This window comes from Taudactylus pleione, unplaced genomic scaffold (assembly GCF_031769625.1).
Source record: "Taudactylus pleione unplaced genomic scaffold, aTauple2 ptg001205l, whole genome shotgun sequence".
NCBI classification, from domain to species: Eukaryota; Metazoa; Chordata; class Amphibia; order Anura; family Myobatrachidae; genus Taudactylus; species Taudactylus pleione.
This window is the reverse complement of record NW_028285606.1, coordinates 8,441-35,129: the sequence shown is the minus strand read 5'-3', so window position 1 is coordinate 35,129 and position 26,689 is coordinate 8,441. Positions and strand designations below refer to the sequence as shown.

At 47.9% G+C, this 26,689-nt stretch overlaps 1 protein-coding gene across 1 annotated transcript; it reads right to left on the bottom strand.

The window, feature by feature from the left end:
* Positions 1-3,956: 3,956 nt before the first annotated feature.
* Positions 3,957-26,130, bottom strand: PCGF1 (polycomb group ring finger 1). Its single transcript, XM_088462355.1, has 11 exons — positions 26,127-26,130; positions 25,892-26,027; positions 25,335-25,466; positions 16,275-16,396; positions 10,208-10,360; positions 9,019-9,093; positions 8,736-8,844; positions 7,465-7,498; positions 7,050-7,136; positions 6,642-6,722; positions 3,957-4,230 (listed from the first exon to the last, which is right to left on the bottom strand). Exons 1-11 carry the CDS (start codon positions 26,128-26,130, stop codon positions 4,183-4,185), a joined length of 981 nt encoding a protein of 326 aa, XP_088318481.1. The 3' UTR covers positions 3,957-4,182.
* Positions 26,131-26,689: the final 559 nt, after the last annotated feature.

Here is a 26,689-nt window from a genome sequence, read left to right as displayed (position 1 = left end):
CCAGGATGCATTTAGCATCCCAGATCCTTTTCCCTATACCCCTCCCCCAAGTCAGAGGCACCTCATTTTGTAACAAGCCAAAGGCCGGAGAAGAGAGAAGGAATACTCGCACACACAAGAATCACACACTCGGAGATGAGAAACTGGTGACCAGAAACATAGCCCATATGCAGCCAGGTGCGTCAGGGCAGGTGCCCTGTGGACCCTATGGACTTCGAAGAAAGTTAGCAAAGTTTTACCATAACTAATTTTCTTCTTCAGGGACTATAGGGCTCCACAGGGAGACCTTGGGGATGTCCCAAAGCAGTACTTTAAGGGTGGGGACACTCCTGCGCTGAGAGGAGAATCCGGCGCCCAAAAGGAAGCATCCTGAGAGGCTAAGGTATTGAAGGCATATAACCTCAGAAATGTATGGACAGGACCACGTGGCCACCTTACAAAGCTGCTCAGCTGAGGCGCCATGGCGAGCTGCCCACAGAACAAGTAGAATAAGCAGTAACAGTAGCCGGTAGAGGAAGACCTGCCTGCATGCAAGCCTGAGAGACCAAGCCATCTAGCCAATGTCTGTTTGTAGGCTGGCCATCCCTTCTTGTGAAATCCATAGAGCAAAAACATGGAGTCTGATTTCCGAAGGGAACTGGTACGGTCCACATATATCCTGAGGGCACAAAGCACATCCAAGGAGGCCGCACCTGCCGAGGGGTCTGGTGATAGAAAGGCAGGGACTACAATTTCCTCAATGTGGAAACTAGTAACTTTTGGAAAGAACCCAGGGCATTTCAAGTACTTCCCTGTCCTGGTGGAAAATTAGAAATGGGGAGCGACGAGAGCGCCCCTAAATCTGACACTCTTCTGGCTGACGCTATAGCCAGAAGAAAAAGTCTTTACTGTGAACCACTTGAGATCCACAGAATCCAGGGGTTAAAATGGAGGGCACGAAGAACTACCGACAAATCCCAAGGTTGCCACTGGAGGGACTAAGGGTGGTTGAATCCGGAGGACACCCTGGAGGAAGGTGTGGATATCAGTTAGTGGAGCAAGTCAGCAAGTCTATGCTGGAACCAAATGGGCAGAGCAGAAAGATGCACTAAACATCTGGGGGACATAACTTCTGGCTCTACACCATTGGAAATATGTATGCCATACTCTGAGCAGAGGCTGGCTTACGCGCTCTAAGCATAGTTTTGACTACAGCGCTAGAGAAAGCTTTGGACCTCAGAAGGGATGTCTCAAGAGCCATGCCGCCAAAGACAGACGACCCAGATCCGGGTAAAGGCAAGGACCCTCAGATCCAGTCGCAGAGGTAGCAGGAACGGAGTGTCGATATAGAGACTCCAAAGATCTGAGTACCAAAGACATCTGGGCCAAGCTGGAGCCACCAGCAGGACAGCGCCTCCGTCTTGTTTGAACTTCCGAAGAACTCGAGGAAGAAGGGAGACTGGAGGGAAGAGGTACGCAAACTGGAATGTCCACTTCACTGACAATGCGTCTACAAAAGGTTGACAGCCGGAACCTCCAGTCCGTCCGCAATAGTGGCCAGAACCTGAGAAAAATGAAGCCCAGGGGAGCTCTTGTACAGGCACTGGGTTTGGGCTGGTGGAGTATAACACTTACTACATAACCCTGTATCAAATCCTCCTACAGTTAAGCCTGCAGCACATAATTTGCATGATAGCAGTATGGGTGCAGATGCCTGTTTGCTACTCTTGCCTTTGCAAGACATAGCTGCAGAGTAATATGGCACTGGGTATAATGCACCCACCGAGTATTTAGGATACTAGTAGGAATGCAATGTACTGGTCCTGTCTGACGCTTGGGTAAGCTGCAGGACATGTTAGCACTGCTATTACAGCGTGCCTTTATTGATACATGTGTTTTGACTCCATACTAGCAGTGTGACAGCTAGTGGGCTTTGTATGTTGATTGGATGAGCCTTTAGGTAGATATAATCACCCACACATTGTACTTCATATTAGATACTTATGTTAGTATTTCAGTAAATACTAATACTGAACTTGTTGTTCATCCACAGGATTGTGGGTATATTTGGAGCCCTATGTAAATTGGGGTAAATACTCACAGTGCAGAGGTATTTATCTATATATATTTTTGCACACAGGGGGTGAGAAGGTTACCTGTACTGACACTGGGTGATTTTTTGTCAGGTAACAGGTGTTTTTCCTAAGCACGGGTGTATATGTGACTAAGTATTTTGGAGCCTACTAGACAGGTTATTGTGTTTCTTGTAATTTTCACAGATTTTTGTCATTTCATATTTGATGTCTACTATTTGAAAAGGTCTTGAGAAAGGTTCATTTGGGAACCGAAACGTCGACCGTGACTACAGATTCTCTGTGGCTACCACAATGTTTTGTAATAAGAATAAATTGTATCATCGTTTTTAAAAGGAGAGTGCAGCCTTCCTTATTGCATATATTTTTTGGACTGTATCCTTGTGTCCTTGGAAGCACCCCGACGATTATCTTTCTATGAATGAGAGTGCAGGGTCCCTTTTGGTGTGTGTGTGTGCGTGTCATTATATATATATATATATATATATATATATATATATATATATACACATATACATACATACACACACATCTCATTCCTTATTTACAGTTTCAAACTGCAATGCGAATGTGTTACCCCCAGCTGTGAAGCTGGGGCCATTCTGTCTGGGTGTGGGACTAAAACCTGTTTAGGATTCATACAAATTCAATTGTGTAGATCAATGTCTGGGTTATATTACAATTGCCACAACTATACTTATCTGCATACAGGGATTCCCAATTTGTATGTAAAACACTCACTGTATCCTGGTGCATTGTCTATTCTATTTACTTTTCTCAGGGGCTGCATTTCTAGTTGTTTTTGGTAGATTATTAAAAACATTGCTATCTGTACTTAGCTCGTGAGTTGTAACTTAAAATGGCGCTGGTCGCAAAATGGCGTCTTGCAGATTCTTGTTTCTAAAATGGAGTCTAGCTTCCATTCGCAAGATGGCGTCACGCACGCCAATTTCTACGCCGATTCCGTCTCAGCCACTAATCCAGCTTTGACACCTCTGATGATGCGTCCGAATAAGGGCCCGGTGGTTTAGTGAGGACAGTCCGGGCCCTGACTGCAGCGGCTACGGTGCGTCTTCTGCTCCGGAAGCAAGGACTGCCGCGTGATTCCCCGTAACTGAGGAACCGCCTTACCTGAGATCTCCGTGCGTCCGGTTGCAATCCGGGTCCAAGCATCGCTGCTAGACCCACTGGAATCACCAGCCCTGTTACTGGTGTTGCGACCTGGCGGAGGTAGACGGCGTCGCAGTACATGCGTCTTAATTCAGACGCTCAGTCCTGCCAATCCAAAAACATAAAAAATTAAATAAAAGCTTAGGACTGCCTGAGCAGTCCCCTGGTACAAAGGTGCGTCTGAATCCTGCTGCATCAAACTAACAACTGAAGGTCTGTGGCTGGGTATATATGGAGCAGGACCCGTGGCATCCTGGGAGCTGAAAGCTTTAACTGTTTGGTGTCTGGATCTCTCCAACCACATTACCCCCCATGGTATCCCTGTGGATCCCTATGGACCCCGAAAAAGAAAAAAGGTTTTTATTTCAACAACTTCTCAACATAACTGGCAATAACAATAACTAAGCCTTATTACTTCTTTTGTCATCTATCCCCATGCAACTTACTCTCACTGGGTTTTTCAATCCCACCATCCTTTAGCACCAGAAATCTCTATTCTTCTCACCATCTTCTCAAACTTTCACCCCCTCCTGTTCTCATCTCAATCTCAGAAGCCTCCCTAATACCAGCTGACTGCCCTCCCCTCCATGGCACCCACCAGGAATCTTCCAAGATAACGATATCTCAGCAGTGCCTCCATTATGTCCACAGATTTGCTGTACCTACAAATGTCTCTTAGAAACCCAACGAAATGGACATTCATAAACTCCACTGTTGTAGATAAGGACTTTTTTTTTTTATTAAATAAAACACAAAATAAACTTTTCATTCTAAAAATAGCCTATATAAAAGAGTAAAGGCACGGACAGGCTGGGGGTCCTCAGAGTGATGGGCAGCTGGCCCAGCATCCACCATCTTCACGCAGCCCACTGGCCAATAAAGGAGAATTCATCTGTATATACATATGGACAACGGATATAATTCAGTCTATCAATCTGTGTCACCTCCTCTTCTCCTTCACACTGTAGGACAGAACGAGGGGAGCAGGCTGGAAAACAAAACAAAGGGAATTACAGGTAGTCGGCCATACACCGGCAAGCTAGGCAAAGTACAATGCGAAGCAAAAGTAGGGAGCGGTCTGCTGGAGGAGTCCTTTCAAGTGATGAACAGAGCTGCAGCACCACCTGTAATCCCTGCACTTACAGTATGGAATGGACATGACTAATAAGTGATCATTACACACTGCATTAGCGCTTCTAAAATGACTGCTATAAGGGAATATAACGCGCTATTCTGGTAAATGGAGACAATGAGAAAGTATAACCTGGAGGAAGCATTAAGTGATTAACCTAGGCCATCCTTTATGTGAACAAGGACACTTACATCCAGCTACCCTACCGTCACCCCAACCACCTCTGCTTCATCCAACAACCTTACTACCCCAACCACCTCCTCTTTATCCAGCTACCCTATTGTCATACCCCAACCACCTCTGCTTCATCCAACAACCTTACTACCCCAACCACCTCCTCTTTATCCAGCTACCCTATTGTCATACCCCAACCACCTCTGCTTCATCCAACAACCTTACTACCCCAACCACCTCCTCTTTATCCAGCTACCCTACTGTCATATCCCAACCACCTCTGCTTCATCCAACAACCTTACTACCCCAACCACTTCCTCTTTATCCAGCTACCCTACTGTCATACCCCAACCACCAACTCTTCATTCAGCCACCCTACAGTCACACCCCAAATACGTCTACTCTATCTAGCCACCCTACTGTCATCTTATCCACCACTCATTCATCCAGTCACCCTTTATTCAGCCACCCCATCACCCCAACCACCTTCCTTCATTCAGCCACACTACAAACACTCCAACTACCTCCACTCTATCCAGACCCACTACCATCACCCTACCCAACTCCCCTTCATCCAACCATGCTACCGGCAACCACCTCCCTTCATCCAGCCACGCTACAGTCACCCCAACCACCTCCACTATCCATCATGTCACACCTCAACCACATCCCCTTCATCTAGCGACGCTACCAGCACCTTACCCACTTCCCTTTATCCTGCCACCCTACTGTCACACCAACCACCTCCCTGCATGCAGCCACTGTACTGTCACACCCCAACAACCTCCCATTTGTGCAGCCACCAATCAAGCCAACCTCCGCCACTCTATCCAGGCACCCTACCATCTGATCAACCACCTCCATTATCCAGCTACCATACTATCACCCCAAACCCCTCCCCTTTATCCAGCCTTGCTACTGGCACCCCAACTACTTCACCTTCATCCTGCCACCCTACAATCAGTCCAACCACCTCCCCTTCATCTGTACACACTACCTTCACCTCAACCATCTCCACTATCCAGCTCCCTACCATCACCCCAACCACCTCCCCTTCATCCAGTCACAGTACCGGCACCCAAACCACCTCTCTGCCACTAATCAACCACCTCACCTTCATTCAGCCATGCTACATCATCTCAACGACCAACCTTTTAGCCAGCCACCCAACAGTTACCCAAACCACCCCTCCTTCATCCAGCCACCTCCCCTGTATCCAGACAGCCTACCGTCACCTCAGCTCCCCTACCACCATCCCCACTATTTGCCCTTCATTCAGCTACCCAACCATCACCCCAACCACCTCCACTCTATCCTGCCACACTACCATCACACAAAGTATTTCACCTTTATTCAATCACCTCCCCTTTTTTTCAGCCAACAAACTGTAACACCATCTTCCCTTCCCACGCACTTGGCACCCCAGCCACCTCCTTTCATTCAGCCACCACCTCCCACTCTATCCAGCCAACCTACCGTCGCCCCGATCACCTCACCTTCATCCAGCCACCTATTTCATTCACTCACACTACCGTCAAACAACCTCCTTTCATCAAGCCACTCTACCATCCCTTGAACCACCTCCCCACCGTCAACCCAACCCCACACCCTTTTATTTAGCTGCCCTACAGTCACCTCAACCAACTCTACTCTATTCAGCCACCCTACCAACTACCTCAGTCACCACAACCACCTCTCCTTCATCCAGCCTCCTCTCATCACACCAATCATATCTCCTACATCCAACCATTTCCCCAACAACCTCTTTCATTCAGCCACACTACAGTCACCCAAATAACCTCGCTTCATCCAGCCACTTTACTGACAACCCCACCACCTCCTCTCTATCCATTCACTCTACCATCACACCAACTATTCCACCTTTATCCAACCACCTCCCCTTCATTCAACCACCTGTCACCTCAACCACCTCTCCTTTATCTAGCAAGCCAACCCTCAATTAAACCACCTCTTCTTTGTCCAGCCACCCTATGGTCACCCCAACCACTTGCCCTTTATCTAGCCACCCGATCATCATCCCAACCACTCATCCCCTACCCCCAGCTCCCTCTTCACGCAGCCTTCTCACTCACCTTGCCATACCAGTGGCTCAGCCACAGTTGCTTCATGGTCATATTGTCGGGAAGGGTCTTGTTGTCGAATAACAACTGAACCTGCACAAACATGAATCCATCCCAATAGGTTACTGAATATAAAATGAAAGTTACGTAACATGACAATATTTACCCATCTAATCTCAGCTTTACCAGACACTGCAGAACATGTAAAGATTCCGTCTACAGTGTGACGCATGAGGTAGGTAGCGTAAGTGTTGTAGCCCATGGTTCTGTATTGGGACTATGACATAGGTCTATGAATTACACAGGGCTGTTATTATATACTATACGAGGATCACACAAAGTGACGTAATAGCGGTGTGAGCGAGCTCTCATGGGGCGTTTGTTATCTGTGGCAGTGTGCAGAAAGATGGGATTGGTTACCTGTGGGAGAGGCGCACCAAGGCGGTGACAGAGAACCCTGCGCAGGTGGCGAATCTCTGACCGCACTGAACATCTGACGTACTTCTGCTGTGGAGAGACACCACCATTAGGTTACACAGACTGGAGGAGAAGTATGCCCCTGAGGTATACAGCAGCAAAGTCTGGGTGCCATGGTTCATATATAAAGTAATGAGCAGAGGATCAGACACAATGGGGTATAGTTACTAAAGTGAGTTTTTAGAAGTGGAGATGTTGCCCATAGCAACCAGAATCTACTTAACACTAATCTAGCACCTTCTAGAAGATAATAGCTATAATCTGATTGGTTCCTAAGGGCAACATCCACACTTCAAAAAACTCACTTTAGTAACTATACCCCAAGATGTATGGATGTAATGATGTAGAATATAGTCACCTGCAAGATGAACTTCTTCTTGTCCTTTCCAGACCTGAAAGACAAACGCGTTACAACCCCAAAACTAGATATTCTCCACAGTGTGCCCAGATCTATAATCTACTACAACTCCTGCATTTACATGCGTGTGCCCGGATCTATAATCTAATACATCTCCTGCATTTACACGTGTGTGCCCATGTCTATAATCTAATACATCTCCTGCATTTACACGCGTGTGCCCGGATCTATAATCTAATACATCTCCTGCATTTACACGCGTGTGCCCGGATCTATAATCTACTAAATCTCCTGCATTTACACGCATGTGCCCGGTTTTATAATCTACTACATCTCCTGCATTTACACGCGTGTGCCCGGTTCTATAATCGAATACATCTCCTGCATTTACACGCGTGTGCCCGAATCTATAATCGAATACATCTCCTGCATTTACACGCGTGTGCCCGGATCTATAACCTAATACACCTCCCGCACTTACACCCTCTGTAGTTACAGGCATCTAGCATGGAATCCACCCTCTGTAGTTACAGGCATCTAGCATGGAATCCACCCTCTGTAGTTACAGGCATCTAGCATGGAATCCACCCTCTGTACTTACACACATCTAGCATGTAATCCACCTTCTGTAGTTACAGGCATCTAGCATGTAATCCACCTTCTGTAGTTACAGGCATCTAGCATGGAATCCACCCTCTGTAGTTACAGGCATCTAGCATGGAATCCACCCTCTGTAGTTACAGGCATCTAGCATGGAATCCACCCTCTGTAGTTACAGGCATCTAGCATGGAATCCACCCTCTGTAGTTACAGGCATCTAGCATGGAATCCACCCTCTGTAGTTACAGGCATCTAGCATGTAATCCACCCTCTGTAGTTACACGCATCTAGCATGTAATCCACCCTCTGTAGTTACACGCATCTAGCATGTAATCCACCCTCTGTAGTTACACGCATCTAGCATGTAATCCACCCTCTGTAGTTACACGCATCTAGCATGTAATCCACCCTCTGTAGTTACACGCATCTAGCATGTAATCCACCCTCTGTACTTACACGCATCTAGCATGGAATCCACCCTCTGTACTTACACACATCTAGCATGTATTCCACCTTCTGTAGTTACACGCATCTAGAATGTAATCCAATCTCTGTAGTTACATGTATCTAGCAAGTAATCCACCCTCTGTAGGGTCTCTCCTGCATGTGTCTTACCCTGGATCTAGGATTACACCCCTCTCCCTGGATCGCCCACAATCACGTTACCTTACCCCACTTTCTCCAGGCATAGGCAGACATGTTCATCATTCCTATAATAGTGTGATGTACTCTGAGAGATCGCCAGCGACAGAGACAGTCGCGATACATCCACCACTGGATCTAAAGGAAAAGAAAGGCCAGAGGAGTGAGCACACGTTATAAAATCCAAACGCAGCACCGACCGTTCATGAAGAGCGTGTACCGGAGAATGGGGCCTATTCCCTACAGTGCGACCAGCTAGGACAGAACTATAACTGGTAATAAGTGACATTAGCTACAGGGGGTAACATTTACCTTCCACTGTGCTCGGTTGCAGGACTCGTTCCAGTCCTCGTGACTGATAGAATTCCCGGATCCTGCTGTCCTCATCTATAATAAGCAGAGTAGTAGTAATATTTCCATCATGTAAGCGCTGGGGGCGAGGAGGGGCACAGATAGGCAAGGCGGAGGGGGTGCCGGGGGCGAGGAGGAGCACAGATAGGCAAGGCGGAGGGGGTGCCGGGGGCGAGGAGGAGCACAGATAGGCAAGGCGGAGGGGGTGCCGGGGGCGAGGAGGAGCACAGATAGGCAAGGCGGAGGGGGTGCCGGGGGCGAGGAGGAGCACAGATAGGCAAGGCGGAGGGGGTGCCGGGGGCGAGGAGGAGCACAGATAGGCAAGGCGGAGGGGGTGCCGGGGGCGAGGAGGAGCATAGATAGGCAAGGCGGAGGGGGTGCCGGGGGAGAGGAGGAGCGCAGAAAGGCAAGGCGGAGGGGGTGCCGGGGGAGAGGAGGAGCGCAGAAAGGCAAGGCGGAGGGGGTGCCGGGGGAGGGAAGGAGCGCAGTAAGGCAAGGCGCAGGCTGTGCTGGGGGAGAGGAGGAGCACAGTAAGGCAAGGCGCAGGCTGTGCTGGGGGAGAGGAGGAGCACAGTAAGGCAAGGCGCAGGCTGTGCTGGGGGAGAAGAGGAGAACAGAGGCAGGGATGGTGGGCAGAAAATCAGTCACAATTGTGGGAGTGGGGTGAAGAAGAGCACCAAATGATGGGGGGAAAAGGGAGGGGGGAGTAGCACTCACAATTGTGGCGGAAAGGCGGTGGAGGGGGAAGAGATGCGCGCACACAGGCGGTGAGCCAGAACACAGGCAGGGCAGCGAAGCACAAGACAGAGGCAGGGAGGAGGCGAGGCAGCAGAGCACATCACAGAGGCAGGGAGGAGGCGGGGCAGCGGAGCACATCACAGAGGCAGGGAGGAGGCGGGGCAGCAGAGCACATCACAGAGGCAGGGAGGAGGCGGGGCAGCAGAGCACATCACAGAGGCAGGGAGGAGGCGGGGCAGCGGAGCACATCACAGAGGCAGGGAGGAGGCGGGGCAGCGGAGCATATCACAGAGGCAGGGAGGAGGCGGGGCAGCGGAGCATATCATAGAGGCAGGGAGGAGGCGGGGCAGCGGAGCACGTCACAGAGGAAGGAGGAGGATTCGGGGAGAGTACAAGTCATATTCTTACTCACTCTCCTGCAGCCGGGGCACCAGCTTGTAGACAATGTCCTGCATAACTCGGTCTAGTTTCAGGTTGAGTAGAGGTTGGGTTTCATGGATCTTGATATTACACAGAGGACAGTATTTGCTTGTCTGCAGGTATTTCACTATGCAGCTCTTACAAACTGAGGGGGAGAGAATAGAGATGAGGAGGAGGAGGATCACCTTGTGTGCACCCTGACTGACCTGCACCAATCTACATCACACCGCAGCACTAATAGTCCTCCTATACTGATGGGGAGAGAATACAGAAGAGGAGGAGGAGGAGGATCACCTTGTGTGCACCCTGACTGACCTGCACCAATCTACATCACACCGCAGCACTAATAGTCCTCCTATACTGATGGGGAGAGAATACAGAAGAGGAGGAGGAGGAGGAGGATCACCTTGTGTGCACCCTGACAGACCTGCACCAATCTACATCACACCGCAGCACTAACAGTCCTCCTATACTGAGGGGGAGAGAATACAGAAGAGGAGGAGGATCACCTTGTGTGCACCCTGACTGACCTGCACCAATCTACATCACACCGCAGCACTAATAGTCCTCCTATACTGATGGGGAGAGAATACAGAAGAGGAGGAGGATCACCTTGTGTGCACCCTGACTGACCTGCACCAATCTACATCACACCGCAGCACTAATAGTCCTCCTATACTGATGGGGAGAGAATACAGAAGAGGAGGAGGAGGAGGAGGAGGAGGAGGATCACCTTGTGTGCACCCTGACTGACCTGCACCAATCTACATCACACTGCAGCACTAACAGTCCTCCTATACTGAGGGGAAGGGCCCGATGAGGGGTTTCCCAGCACTGCTCCTCACCCTCCCCGTATACCATCACACCCGCAGAGGTATATCCCAGCTCTCCTCTCCTCACTCTCCCCGTATACCATCACACCCGCAGAGGTATATCCCAGCTCTCCACCTCACCCCCCCGTATACGCAGACTCCATGGCAGCCCTGAGTAATGGGATATAACAGTAATCATGTGGGAATAAGAATCAATCAGGTACTATTACTAATCTGCGTACAGCACAACACATTTACTGACCAATAACATGAGATCTCCGGAGCTGGCCAGCCCCAGGTGCAGAGACCCCCGCTGCAGAGACATCCAGGGGCTACACGAGCCGCCCCTGTGCTCTGCCGCCAGGGGCTACACGAGCCGCCCCTGTGCTCTGCCGCCAGGGGCTACACGAGCCGCCCCTGTGCTCTGCCGCCAGGGGCTACACGAGCCGCCCCTGTGCTCTGCCGCCAGGGGCTACACGAGCCGCCCCTGTGCTCTGCCGCCAGGGGCTACACGAGCCGCCCCTGTGCTCTGCCGCCAGGGGCTACACGAGCCGCCCCTGTGCTCTGCCGCCAGGGGCTACACGAGCCGCCCCTGTGCTCTGCCGCCAGGGGCTACACGAGCCGCCCCTGTGCTCTGCCGCCAGGGGCTACACGAGCCGCCCCTGTGCTCTGCCGCCAGGGGCTACACGAGCCGCCCCTGTGCTCTGCCGCCAGGGGCTACACGAGCCGCCCCTGTGCTCTGCCGCCAGGGGCTACACGAGCCGCCCCTGTGCTCTGCCGCCAGGGGCTACACGAGCCGCCCCTGTGCTCTGCCGCCAGGGGCTACACGAGCCGCCCCTGTGCTCTGCCGCCAGGGGCTACACGAGCCGCCCCTGTGCTCTGCCGCCAGGGGCTACACGAGCCGCCCCTGTGCTCTGCCGCCAGGGGCTACACGAGCCGCCCCTGTGCTCTGCCGCCAGGGGCTACACGAGCCGCCCCTGTGCTCTGCCGCCAGGGGCTACACGAGCCGCCCCTGTGCTCTGCCGCCAGGGGCTACACGAGCCGCCCCTGTGCTTTGCCACTGGTATGAATCTGTGGTTAGCACTCTCAGGTCACTGCTCCCTTTTCCTGCAGCTGTCTGAGATGCCAGGTTGCCCATGGTAGGATGTCAATGACGGAGCGACGCACCAAAAAGTCTTAAGCGGACATCTTGCGGGGCTATCTGCTGGGCCAGCCTCTGTACTCTCGGGACCCTTTGTGGCGACAGTGACCCCCTGTCCGTTGCGATGTGCGTCATTTAGTTGGAATGGAAAGAAATGACTGATGTTGTGGTTGATGATCCATCCATGTTGCTGTAGAGCATTGAGTCTAACATCCATCCAGCCCTAGCGCTGCCCTCAGTACGACACCTTTATACGTGTCCTCGGTGTGGTGACATGGTCTGAATTTTGATCAGCGCAGTCTCGTGAAGCGGTTTTATCACATAGCGTTGACACGAGGAAGAAGCTCGGAGCGAGCCCAGTCGTACGGGATCCGGCGTGCCGAGAAGGGCAGCTTGGAGCGACTGCAGTAATAATATGAGGACACATCTGTACCAAGGACAGTCTTCTCCGGTGATCTGGCACCAGCAGCATCTTACTAATACTATCATTTCTCCTTTGTGGCCGGTGCTAATGTAATCCTGCACCCACCATCCCAAGCTGCAGGGACCACGTGTCAGCAAGCTTCCCGGGTCTTATGTAATCCTGCACCCACCATCCCAAGCTGCAGGGACCATGTGTCAGAAAGCTTCCCGGGTCTTATGTAATCCTGCACCCAGCATCCCAAGCTGCAGGGACCACGTGTCAGCAAGCTTCCCGGGTCTTATGTAATCCTGCACCCAGCATCCCAAGCTGCAGGGACCATGTGTCAGCAAGCTTCCCGGGTCTTATGTAATCCTGCACCCAGCATCCCAAGCTGCAGGGACCACGTGTCAGCAAGCTCCCCGGGTCTTATGTAATCCTGCACCCAGCAACCCAAGCTGCCGGGACCACGTGTCAGCAAGCTTCCCGGGTCTTATGTAATCCTGCACCCACCATCCCAAGCTGCCGGGACCACGTGTCAGCAAGCTCCCCGGGTCTTATGTAATCCTGCACCCACCATCCCAAGCTGCCGGGACCACGTGTCAGCAAGCTCCCCGGGTCTTATGTAATCCTGCACCCACCATCCCAAGCTGCCGGGACCACGTGTCAGCAAGCTCCCCGGGTCTTATGTAATCCTGCACCCACCATCCCAAGCTGCCGGGACCACGTGTCAGCAAGCTTCCCGGGTCTTATGTAATCCTGCACCCAGCATCCCAAGCTGCCGGGACCACGTGTCAGCAAGCTTCCCGGGTCTTATGTAATCCTGCACCCAGCATCCCAAGCTGCAGGGACCACATGTCAGCAAGCTTCCCGGGTCTCTAAGGATTTGTTGAAGGGAAAAAGCAGTCACCATGGTAGGAGCTCCTCTAATAATATGACTCGTAGAAAAAGAGATCGTGCGTGGGGGTCTCTCCTGTGCGCCATACGCAGTGGTCCTGATAATATACATAATGCATTCTCAGGGTTATACACAGAGCTGTCATCATGGTATACAGACACTGGGAATACTCCATCATGCAGTGTACCATCCTTACATGTTTCAGAAGGCTGATCCTGCCCAGATTCTTTTGGGGTACAAGCTCCACATAATGCCCGTTATAGGCCCCTGGCAGGCACCACAATCTACATACCGGGTCTACTCGCTCCTTTCCCCAGCACAGACTCAGAGCACTGAAGGAAAATGAGAAACGCCCTAATTTATCTGCTCAGCCTTAAAACATTAGGGCTGACTGTGACTGTCCGCATTGCCGGCAGGCTGGTTCCTCCAAGACGCACACGCCAACCTCTGCAACCGCGTCATGACCCTGTTACACAAGGATTCCCTGCCCCTCACTTCCATGTCTGTTAGTGTTATAGTAAGGAGCGGCGAGTCCTGGCGTTACCACCACCTCCTCAGCGCGCCAGCTCTAAGGCAGCGACACAGGGAACTGTCCAGACAATTCACACAAAACATCTTCTAATGAGAAGACATGAAAACAAGGAGAAGGATAGGGAGCAGCCGGGGGCACAAACATATTCCCTGACTAGGTCAGAAGGGGAGGATCTAAGAAGAGTCAGAGCTGCCATGAAGTTTGGACTAGAAACACCTCCTCTGCCCCCTTACTCCCCGGCAATGCTCTTATCACCACAAGGCAGCAAGCTGCACAGCATAATGAAAGTACTCCATTAATCACGGCTATACAGGTGAATGCCCGCTAGAGCAGATCTCTTCATATGGGCGCTTCCAGCAACCTCCCTCCTACATAGTGTGTGTGTGTGAGCTCCGTGTACTTACAGGTATAGAGTGTGTGTGTGTGAGCTCCGTGTACTTACAGGTATAGAGTGTGTGTGTGTGTGAGCTCCGTGTACTTACAGGTATAGAGTGTGTGTGTGTGTGAGCTCCGTGTACTTACAGGTATAGAGTGTGTGTGTGTGTGAGCTCCGTGTACTTACAGGTATAGAGTGTGTGTGTGTGTGTGAGCTCCGTGTACTTACAGGTATAGAGTGTGTGTGTGTGTGTGAGCTCCGTGTACTTACAGGTATAGAGTGTGTGTGTGTGTGTGTGTGTGAGCTCCGTGTACTTACAGGTATAGAGTGTGTGTGTGTGTGTGTGTGTGAGCTCCGTGTACTTACAGGTATAGAGTGTGTGTGTGTGTGTGTGAGCTCCGTGTACTTACAGGTATAGAGTGTGTGTGTGTGTGTGTGAGCTCCGTGTACTTACAGGTATAGAGTGTGTGTGTGTGTGTGAGCTCCGTGTACTTACAGGTATAGAGTGTGTGTGAGCTCCGTGTACTTACAGGTATAGAGTGTGTGTGAGCTCCGTGTACTTACAGGTATAGAGTGTGTGTGTGTGTGTGTGAGCTCCGTGTACTTACAGGTATAGAGTGTGTGTGTGAGCTCCGTGTACTTACAGGTATAGAGTGTGTGTGTGTGTGTGTGAGCTCCGTGTACTTACAGGTATAGAGTGTGTGTGTGTGTGTGAGCTCCGTGTACTTACAGGTATAGAGTGTGTGTGTGTGTGTGTGAGCTCCGTGTACTTACAGGTATAGAGTGTGTGTGAGCTCCGTGTACTTACAGGTATAGAGTGTGTGTGTGTGTGTGTGAGCTCCGTGTACTTACAGGTATAGAGTGTGTGTGAGCTCCGTGTACTTACAGGTATAGAGTGTGTGTGTGTGTGTGTGAGCTCCGTGTACTTACAGGTATAGAGTGTGTGTGTGTGTGTGAGCTCCGTGTACTTACAGGTATAGAGTGTGTGTGTGTGTGTGAGCTCCGTGTACTTACAGGTATAGAGTGTGTGTGTGTGTGTGAGCTCCGTGTACTTACAGGTATAGAGTGTGTGTGTGTGTGTGAGCTCCGTGTACTTACAGGTATAGAGTGTGTGTGTGTGTGTGAGCTCCGTGTACTTACAGGTATAGAGTGTGTGTGTGTGTGTGAGCTCCGTGTACTTACAGGTATAGAGTGTGTGTGTGTGTGAGCTCCGTGTACTTACAGGTATAGAGTGTGTGTGTGAGCTCCGTGTACTTACAGGTATAGTGTGTGTGTGTGAGCTCCGTGTACTTACAGGTATAGAGTGTGTGTGTGTGTGAGCTCCGTGTACTTACAGGTATAGAGTGTGTGTGTGAGCTCCGTGTACTTACAGGTATAGTGTGTGTGTGTGTGTGTGTGTGTGTGTGTGTGTGTGTGAGAGCTCCGTGTACTTACAGGTATAGTGTGTGTGTGAGCTCCGTGTACTTACAGGTATAGAGTGTGTGAGAGTGTGAGTGTGTGTGAGCTCCGTGTACTTACAGGTATAGTGTGTGTGTGTGAGCTCCGTGTACTTACAGGTATAGTGTGTGTGTGAGCTCCGTGTACTTACAGGTATAGTGTGTGTGTGTGTGTGTGTGTGTGTGTGTGTGTGTGTGTGTGTGTGTGAGCTCCGTGTACTTACAGGTATAGTGTGTGTGTGTGTGTGTGTGTGAGAGCTCCGTGTACTTACAGGTATAGTGTGTGTGTGTGTGTGTGTGTGTGTGTGTGAGCTCCGTGTACTTACAGGTATAGAGTGTGTGTGAGCTCCGTGTACTTACAGGTATAGTGTGTGAGAGAGCTCCGTGTACTTACAGGTATAGTGTGTGAGAGAGCTCCGTGTACTTACAGGTATAGTGTGTGTGTGAGAGCTCCGTGTACTTACACGTATGAAGGCATTCAGTGATAGTCGTGGCATCTATGAAGTACCCGGCACACAGATAACACACAATATGTTCATTCAGTTCCTTGATCTTCACTTTCACCACCTCCTGCGGGGAAGAAACGCTGGGTCACAACTACATGCAAACATTACAGAACCTTTCTATTAATGCTGGGCACACACGTGACGATATATTGTTCTCTGGGCCTGATTCAGAGCCGGACGCTCTTTCAGAGCGCTTGCTCTGAATCAGGGCGGCATTAACTTTTTTTTCGTGTTGGCCTCCTGGCCACTCGCTAAGCTGTGGGTGACCACCCAAAGCTTTTGCGAGCGGCCAGGTGATGGTCGCGACCATCGGGCTTACGACGAGACCCTTGTGGTAGGGTCTCGTCCATCGCAAGCCCCAGTGAGCTTCCGGTGATAATAGAGCCGGAACCTCACTACGGAGGCTGCCCCAAACGGCAATCAAAATTGACAGCCGCCCAGTTTTGGTGATGACCCGTAGCGACGGAGCGCAGTGGGGGACCATCAACCCGCTTGCGAGCGGGTCTGAATCAGGCCCTTAGTTCAAAGAGCGATATATCGCTAGTGCATCGGCTGGCATGTATACCAGATATGTCTGACCGGGCATTAAACAAAGATATTGGGCAAAATGTAATAGGGTGAGAGACTAGAAAATGTGAGAGTTTAGCAGTAACACTGTTACATTGGGCGAGTTTAATCTTCAAAATGGGAAAACATCTGGATGAGAGAGTTTAAATCGGGCGAGGGTCCGAGTTCTCTAGTACAGTGGGCGAGGGTCCGAGTTCTCTAGTACAGTGGGCGAGGGTCCGAGTTCTCTAGTACAGTGGGCGAGGGTCCGAGTTCTCTAGTACAGTGGGCGAGGGTCCGAGTTCTCTAGTACAGTGGGCGAGGGTCCGAGTTCTCTAGTACAGTGGGCGAGGGTCCGAGTTCTCTAGTACAGTGGGCGAGGGTCCGAGTTCTCTAGTACAGTGGGCGAGGGTCCGAGTTCTCTAGTACAGTGGGCGAGGGTCCGAGTTCTCTAGTACAGTGGGCGAGGGTCCGAGTTCTCTAGTACAGTGGGCGAGGGTCCGAGTTCTCTAGTACAGTGGGCGAGGGTCCGAGTTCTCTAGTACAGTGGGCGAGGGTCCGAGTTCTCTAGTACAGTGGGCGAGGGTCCGAGTTCTCTAGTACAGTGGGCGAGGGTCCGAGTTCTCTAGTACAGTGGGCGAGGGTCCGAGTTCTCTAGTACAGTGGGCGAGGGTCCGAGTTCTCTAGTACAGTGGGCGAGGGTCCGAGTTCTCTAGTACAGTGGGCGAGGGTCCGAGTTCTCTAGTACAGTGGGCGAGGGTCCATGTTATATATAGTGACAGGAGGACATGGGGGTGATATAGGGAGACATATACAGATATATATACAGTCAGGTCCATAAATATTGGGACATTGACAGAATTTTCATATTTTGGCCTCTAGTCACCACCACAATGGCTTTGAAATGAAACAAACAAGATGTGATTTACCTGCAGACTTTCAGATTTAATCTGAGGGTAATTACATCCAAATCAGGTGAACGGTGTAGGAATTACAACAGTTTCAATATGTGCCTCCCACTTTTTAAGGGGCCAAAAGTAATGGAACTATCAACTCAAAAGCTATTTCATGGACAGGTGTGGGCTATTCCCTCGTTATTTCATTATCAATTAAGCAGGTAAAAGGTCTGGAGTTGATGTTAGGTGTGACATTTGCATTTGGATTCAGTTGCTGTCGACTCTCAATATGAGATCCAAAGAGCTGTCACTATCAGTGAAGCAAGCCATCATTAGGCTGAAAGATCTAAACAAACCCATCAGAGAGATAGCAAAAACATTAGGTGTGGCCAAATCAACTGTTTGGAACATTCTTAAAAAGAAAGAACACACCGGAGAGCTCAGCAACACCAAAAGAAGACCACGGAAAACAACTGTGGTGGATGACAAAAGAATTATTTCCCTGGTGAAGAAAAACCCCTTCACAACAGTTGGCCAAATCAAGAACACTCTCCAGGAGGTAGATGTATATGTGTCAAAGTCAACAATCAAGAGAAGACTTCACAAGAGTGAATATAGAGGGTGTACCACAAGATGTAAACCATTGGTGAGCCACAAAAACAAACAACATCTAAAAAAAAAGTCATTACAGTTCTGGAACAACATCCTATGGACAGAGGAGACAAAGATCAACTTGTACCAGAGTGATGGGAAGAGAAGAGAAGGAAAGGAACTGCTCATGATGCAAAACATACCACCTCATCAGTGAAGCATGGTGGTGGTAGTGTCATGGCGTGGGCATGTATGTCTGCCAATGGAACTGGTTCCCTTGTATTTATTGATGATGTGACTGCTGACAAAAGCAGCAGAATGAATTCTGAAGTGTTTCGGGCAATATTATATGCTCATATTCAGTCAAATGCTTCAGAACTCATTGTACGGTGCTTCACAGTGCAGATGGACAATGACCCGAAGCATACTGCAAAGGCAACCAAAGAGTTTTTTAAGGCTAAAAAGTAGAATGTTATGCAATGGCCAAGTCAATCCCCTGACCTGAATCCGATTGAGCATGCATTTCACTTGATGAAGACAAAACTGAAGGGAAAATGCCCCAAGAACAAGCAGGAACTGAAGACATTTGCAGTAGAGGCCTGGCAGAGCATCACCAGGGATGAAACCCAGCGTCTGGTGATGTCTATGCGTTCCAGACTTCAGGCTGTAATTGCCTGCAAAGGATTTGCAACAAAGTATTAAAAAGTGAAAGTTAGATTTAGGATTTAGTTTGTCCCATTACTTTTGGCCCCTTAAAAAGTGGGAGGCACATATAGAAACCGTTGTAATTCCTACACCGTTCACCTGATTTGGATGTAATTACCCTCAAATTAAATCTGAAAGTCTGCAGGTAAAGCACATCTTGTTTGTTTCATTTCAAAGCCATTGTGGTGGTGAATAGTGGCCAAAATATGAAAATTCTGTCAATGTCCCAATATTTATGCACCTGACTGTATATAGTGACAGGAGGACATGGGTGTGATATAGGAGACATATACAGATATATATTGTGGAAGTATAGAATTCATTTTGTATCCTAAAAGTCTTTTCAAGTATGCCACGTATTCATTGTAAGTAAATGCACAGGGCAGGAAAGAGTGTGCAGACTCAGCCATATATTCACAGAAAAGCATATGTACATATATGGTAAGGTATGCGATTCCAAATCTTTACCCAGCCCTGTGGTTTTTTTCTAAATGTAATCAAAAACAGATGTGTCCTTCAGAAACTATAAATGTATGTAGTTTGCCGCCATTAAACCAGAGATTGATTTCACACTACACAAGACAGTCGTGTTCTTGGATCTCTCTCTCTCCTGTGTACACAGAATTGTGCTGCAGCAAACAAAAGCAATGAGGGTCTCTGAGCTCAGTGTATTTATAGCCATAGCTTAAATACAGAACTGACAACTGGAGGTCCCACCGAGATATCCAGCAAGCTGATCACTGGACGGACAACAAGCGTGCCTGAGAGGAGATACATCAGAATAACAATCCCGAGTGGCGAGTATTTTTGTACACAGTTCTGATTCCTCTGCCTTTCATCACACGTAGTTCTGTCCTGGGATCACACTGGGTATTTATAGACACCCTCACTGCTTTTTTATTATTTTTCTGAAATGTACTAACCAATCTGTCATTTGTTGTTTTATGTTAGGCCTGACTGACGTATGAGAGATATTTTGTCTGTGTGAATTTGTATGTCTGAACATTGTCGGTGGTTCATCCTCAGAGTGTGCAGAAGGGGGGATTAACCTTGGCATGATTGCGCGGTGTATACTGGATCATGCTGGGGCAATTCTCAGGTCTGCATGCTTTGGAAGAAAGGATGTGCTGTAATGTCAGGTGATTGAAATCCTGTTGTATAAAGGCAGGTGCCTGAATGCTCATCTTTTTTGTAGTTCCTATCTATGACCCATATGAGGCATACTAGGTCAAAGAAGTGTCTTGTATGTCTATGAAAATGTATTTAACCCGTTTAGAAATGTGTAGTTAGAGTACCATTAGTATATCCTATAGATGCAAACACAAGAAAAGTACAAGTGCACAACGCCAACATTACTAATTTTATATAATACATTCATAATGCAATAGAATTTTGCAATACATAGAGGTTTTAGCATAATCATGGCCATGGTTAATGGCCTACCCACCGCGCCCAGGTAACCTCTGAGGGTAGGTCCCTAACCTACTAGGGTTGATATCTAGAGCACAGGACACTCCCAAACAGGCCCAGCTGAAACACCCCAGGGCATCACTCTAATGAGAGAAGGTGAAGTGTAAGAAAGTGTAAGATAGATAAGAGCAGCTACTGCTGCATATATAAGAAGGTGAAAAATAGAGGTTTAAAAATACATATACATTAAACAAACAATAAAGGTGCAAAAAGTGTAAAAAGGAAAATGTGTTTATAATGTGATGCCCTGAAGCAGCCAAACCAAAGCAATCCAGGGGACCCATGCCCCAAAAATCAACCCATAGCTGCACTGCAGTATAAACATTTATAGGAGTTACCTAGGATTGTGCCTTGTACTAAGGTGCAGTCAAAATGCCAGCATCCCTGCTTAAAACCAATGGGGGAGGGGTGCTAATCTAGGTTGAAGGTGTCTCAAACCTTCAGGTGTGCATGGAGCACACTAAATAAGTATATACAAAAGGGGGCCCTAGACTGCACACCCTGAAAAAAAAAAAAAATATATATATATATATATATATATATATATACATATATACATACATACATACATACATACACGCACACACACATATACATAGATAGATATATATATATATATCTATCATGGGAGGTGCTACCTGTGGAGACTATTGTTGCAAACACAAGAAAAGAAAGTACAAGTGCACAACTCTAACATTACTAATTTTATATAATACATTCATAATGCAATAGAATTTTGCAATACATAGAGGTTTTAGCATAATCATGGCCATGGTTATGGGCCTACCCACCGCGCCTAGGTAACCTCTGAGGGTAGGTCCCTAACCTACTAGGGTCGAAGGCTCTAGATTTCAACCCTAGTAGGTTAGGGACCTACCCTCAGAAGTTACCTGGGCGTGGTAGGTAGGCCCATAACCATAGCCATGATTATGCTAAAACCTCTATGTATTGCAAAATTCTATTGCATTATGAATGTATTATATAAAATTAGTAATGTTAGAGTTGTGCACTTGTACTTTCTTTTCTTGTGTTTGCAACAATAGTCTCCACAGGTAGCACCTCCCATTATATATATATATATATATATATATATATATACATATATTCAGGGTGTGCAGTCTAGGGCCCCCTTTTGTATATCCTATAGATTTAACATTAAGTGGGTTAAGTTATGATATAGAAGAATCCAAAGAAAGTCCATTAGATCTGCAGGCAACACCCACTGGGTTTTGACGAGAGGGACCAGAAATTTTTAGAACAGTCTGTTGTTATATCTAGTTATCAAAAGAACAAAGAGATAAATCCAAATTGGTCATGTCTTGCTTGTGGATTTTGTAATGTCCCAGGGGATACAATATGTAAAAATTGTCAGGCCCTATGGTCTGAACAATGTCCAACCTGTGGGTTAGGACTGATTGATAATTTAAGACCAAAAAACCCATTGACTCCAGAACAAACATTGCATCACATCAGAAATCAAGCTAAATATACTTGGAGATGTGACTGTGGAGTCTGCCATTATTGGCAAGATAAACAATGTACTACTTGTAAGGTTCTAAGAAGTAATAGAGGAGACCCTTTCTCTGAAGAACCTAAAGGGGCTACAGCCCCACCACCTTATGACACTAGACCATTATTTCCAGTCTCACAGTCAAGAGACAATGATGGTAATGTAGTACGTACCACCTCCTCCTATAAGCCTTGGACCCCTGTGGAAGCAATGGGGTTCATAAAAGATTTACCAGACCCCAGAAACAATCCTATGGGTTTCCTCATAATGCCACATGGTTAGATATGCATGATCTCACTGAAACAGCATCAGGAGTACATGTAGCTAATGAAATAGCTCAGGCTAGGGCAGGAGATGGTGATAATGATTTTAATCCACCAAACATAGCAGGCCAGACAACAGCAGAAAGCGGGACCGAATGGGTAGCTAGTTGCAGAGTTTGGGCCCAGAGAGAGGCTGCTAATATGCCCACTATAGAAGAGAACCAAACTAAGGGTCAATCTGTGGTGGAATATTATGAGCAATTCCTTAAGAGGCATACAGACAAGGGGTTTAACACACAGGACCCTGGTCATGTAAGGATTCTGAAATTAACTTTGTTTGCTGGAATGAATCCTGAATTAATGCGACAGTTAAAAGTCTGTAGGCCAGAATATTCCTCCATGCCTCTAAATGACCTAGTCAAAATACTTAGGTCTATAGAAGATAATGCTAAGGAAAGGCAAGAAAAGTGCGATAGGAAAAAGATGCCATGCCCAAGCCCATGTATGTTCTTACTTACCATAAATTAAATCGGAAGGGTAACAAGGAACAGGGCTAGAGACCACCCAAGCCATCAGGCAGACCTAGTGGTCAGCAGTCTAAAAGATCAGAAGAATGCATGAAAAAAGGGCTTTGTTTCAATTGCATGGAGCAGGGACACATTAAGAGGAATTGTCCCAAGTTAAAGAAACTCCAGACCCAAGACCTTTTGGTGAATCTTAGCCAGCAATAGGAAACAGGCCCCCAGAGTCTAATTTGTCCCTTAACATGTAATGCCCGAACAGGACCACAAATTATACCTGTTAAATTGGGAAATAAAAAGATAAACTGTCTCATAGACTCTGGGGCTGCTACAAGTCTCTTAAAAGAAAATATAGTAGAACCCAAGTATATGGGATCAGGCTCCACTAATGTAGTGGGAGTGGGGGGGCCAAGTTATCAGCCTCCCTAAAACCAAACCTATACAGATTGAATTAGACTCAGGAGTAGTGCTAACAACCCAGTTTCTAATTTCAAAAGATTCACCAGTGAATTTATTAGGAGCTGACCTACTGGCAGCTCTGGAAGCTAGCATAGTGTACAGAAATGGGGAAGCTATGTTAAGTATACCAGCAGGATTGTTGCAAACTATGGCCTATGACACTGCACAATCCCTAATGACATGTTTACCCTCTGAACAAAAGGAGGAACCCTTATTGTCTGTAATTGAGGCAAGGGTACCATCAGGGGTATGGGCAAAGGGAAAAATGGATGTAGGACTCCTACCAGTAGATCCAGTAACAATCAAAATTAAACCTATAGCAACGCCTGTGAAAATGAAACAGTACCCCCTTAACGAAGGCCAGACACAAGCAATAGAAACACAGATACAACAATATGTACAAGCAGGAGTGTTAAAACCCTGCAGCTCCCCATGGAACACTCCGTTGTATCCAATTAAGAAACGATCTAAGGATAATGAACCTGTATCTTACAGACTAATTCATGATCTTAGGGAGGTTAACAAGCGTATGGTAATTGATAGTCCTATTGTGCCAAATCCACATACGCTGCTAAACCAGATCCCTCCCTCTGCTACACACTTCACAGTCATAGACTTGGCGAACGCTTTTTTCTCAGTCCCTCTGACGGAAGAAAGTCAATTAATGTTAGCCTTCACTCACAAAAGTCAACAATACAAGTGGACAAGATTACCACAAGGAGGAGCCACTTCACCTAGTGCCTTCTCAGAAGCTATGACACTGGTATTAAAAGGATGGGTACCAATAGATCCAGAAACAGTGCTCATCCAGTATGTAGACGATTTGTTGCTATGTACCAATAGTAAAACAATGTGCATAGAAGAGACAGTGTAATTATTGAAATTTCTACATGAAGCACAATGTAAGGTGTCAAGAGACAAAATACAAGTTGCAAAGCCTAAGGTACAGTTCCTAGGCCATTGTATAACCCACCAGGCTAAGCACATCCTGGAAGAGAGAAAACAGATTATACTAGATGTAAAACCACCCCAGACACTGAAACATTTAAGAGCCTTTTTAGGGCTTATCACATATTGTAGGGATTGGATCCCAGGTGCATCTTCTAAGCTTCAAATTCTATATGATGCACTAAAAGGTGATAAGCGGCAAGGTCCTCTGAGATTGACAGATGAGCAGAATCAGGTGTTTCAGGAGTTACAGAAAGACATATCTGCTCCAGCCCTGGCTCTACCCAATTACAGTAAACCTTTCACACTATACTGTCATGAGGACCAGGGTCACGCACAAGGGGTGTTGACACAAGAACATGGGGGTAGGCAGAAGCCTTTGGCTTACTATTCCCTACAGCTAGATCCAGTCATCAGAGCTGCCCCAACCTGTATCAGGGGGGTAGCAGCGGCAGCCATTTTACTAGACAAAACTGCAGATATTGTGTTAGGTCATTCATTAATATTGCAAGTGCCACATGCCGTTACAGAAATACTCAATCAGGCACAGACTAAACACTTATCTGCAGCTAGACTCACAAAATATGAAGTAGCTTTACTTACCCCATGTAATGTAAACATACACAGGTGCACGGTATTGAATCCAGCGTCATTACTTCCGAAAGATTCAAAAGGAGGAAGTTTAGAAACAGGAGACATTGACACTCTAGCAGCACCAGATATGCTAATTAATAGTAGTGCTGCCAGTGACAGTAACGATAGCAGAAAGGAAAGTGAAAATCACAATCTGCACACGCTGCGAGCATGATTGTATTCAGCTTATGGAACAGGAAATCGCACAGATCTCTCCTGTATTAGACATACCAATTCCTAATGCACAATTAGAATTGTTTGTAAATGGCTCAAGGTATTATGTAGATGGCCACCCACATACGGGATATGCAGTTACTACTGCACATGAGCCAATCATTCAAGAACCTTTACCACCTACCATGTCAGCCCAAGAGGCTGAATTAGAGGCATTGAAGGCTGCATGCCTTTATGCTGAGGGACAGACTGTAAACATCTACACTGATTCCAGGTATGCCTATGGGATCGCTCAAGATTACGGTCCAATCTGGAAAAGTAGGAACTTTGTAGGGTCTACAGGTAAACCAATAAAACATGCAAACTGGATTAGACAGTTATTTGAGGCCTTTCCGGTTCCCAGGCAGCTATCAGTAATAAAGGTCAAACCCACACTAGGGAACAGACGCCAGAAGCAAAGGGAAATGCATGTGCGGATCCTGCTGCCAAGGAGGAAGCCCGTAAGCCCCTACAACAGTCACCACAATCAGCTGCTCTTATAGCGTCAGCTGTAGAATCCCCTAAAGTGAGTCAGGACCTTCTCTTACAGTTCCAAAAACCGGCCTCTCCAGATGGCAGAAACAAGGAGCTGTGTGTATACAAGGAGAATGGTCATGTAAAGGACTCACCTGCCTGCCCAGGAGCCTCTACCCAGTGATGGCACAAATCCTGCATGGAAAGGTGCATGTGTCTAGAGACACCACGATCAACACTGTTAAAAAACATTGGCATGCTCCAGGGTTTGGCCAGGCTGCGCAAGCCTTTGTGCCCGGGTGCGTGGTATGTGCACTTCACAACCCTGGCAAAGCTGTCAAGGTACCACTCAAATGCACCCCACAGACATTTGTTCCTTTTCAGAGAATCCAAATAGATTTCATCCAACTGCCTCCCTGCTCTGGGTAGGTCTATGTCCTCGTGGCAACCGACCTTTATAGTCACTGGCCTGGGGCCTGCGCCTGTAGGGCAGCAAATGCTAAAACAGTAGCAAACAAGCTAATCCAAAAAGTAATTTGCAGATATGGGGTACCAGAGACAATAGGAAGTGACAGAGGTACTCATTTTTCAGGTGAAATTGCACAACACATAATGAGTTACCTAGGGATGGTCTCCACCCTTCACGTGCCGTACCACCCCCAAAGTTCTGGGCGCGTGGAGAGACTAAATGGCACCCTAAAACTTAAGATACAAAAATTGATAGCAGAAACAAGTAAAACTTGGGTAGAATGCCTTCCAATGGCTCTACATTCTGTAAGAAATACCCCATTGAAAAAGACTAAGCTGACACCATATGAGATACTATTTGGTAGTCCATACAAACTTGGTTGTTACTTTCCTCAGCAGTTGCAACATCTACCTGGTGATCTGACTGGTTATATGATACAGTTGCAGAGACAACTAACTCAAATCCACCATCAGGTGTTTTCATCTATTCCAGATCCCAACGCAGACTGTAGTTCTCACAAGCTGCAGCCTGGAGACTGGGTAGTCATCAAAAGACATCTGAGGAAGGTCCTTGAGCCCAGATACGAGGGTCCTTACCAGGTTCTCCTGACAACTCCTACAGCGGTGAAGGTGGCAGAGAAAAATACGTGGATACACACATCGCATTGCAAGATCT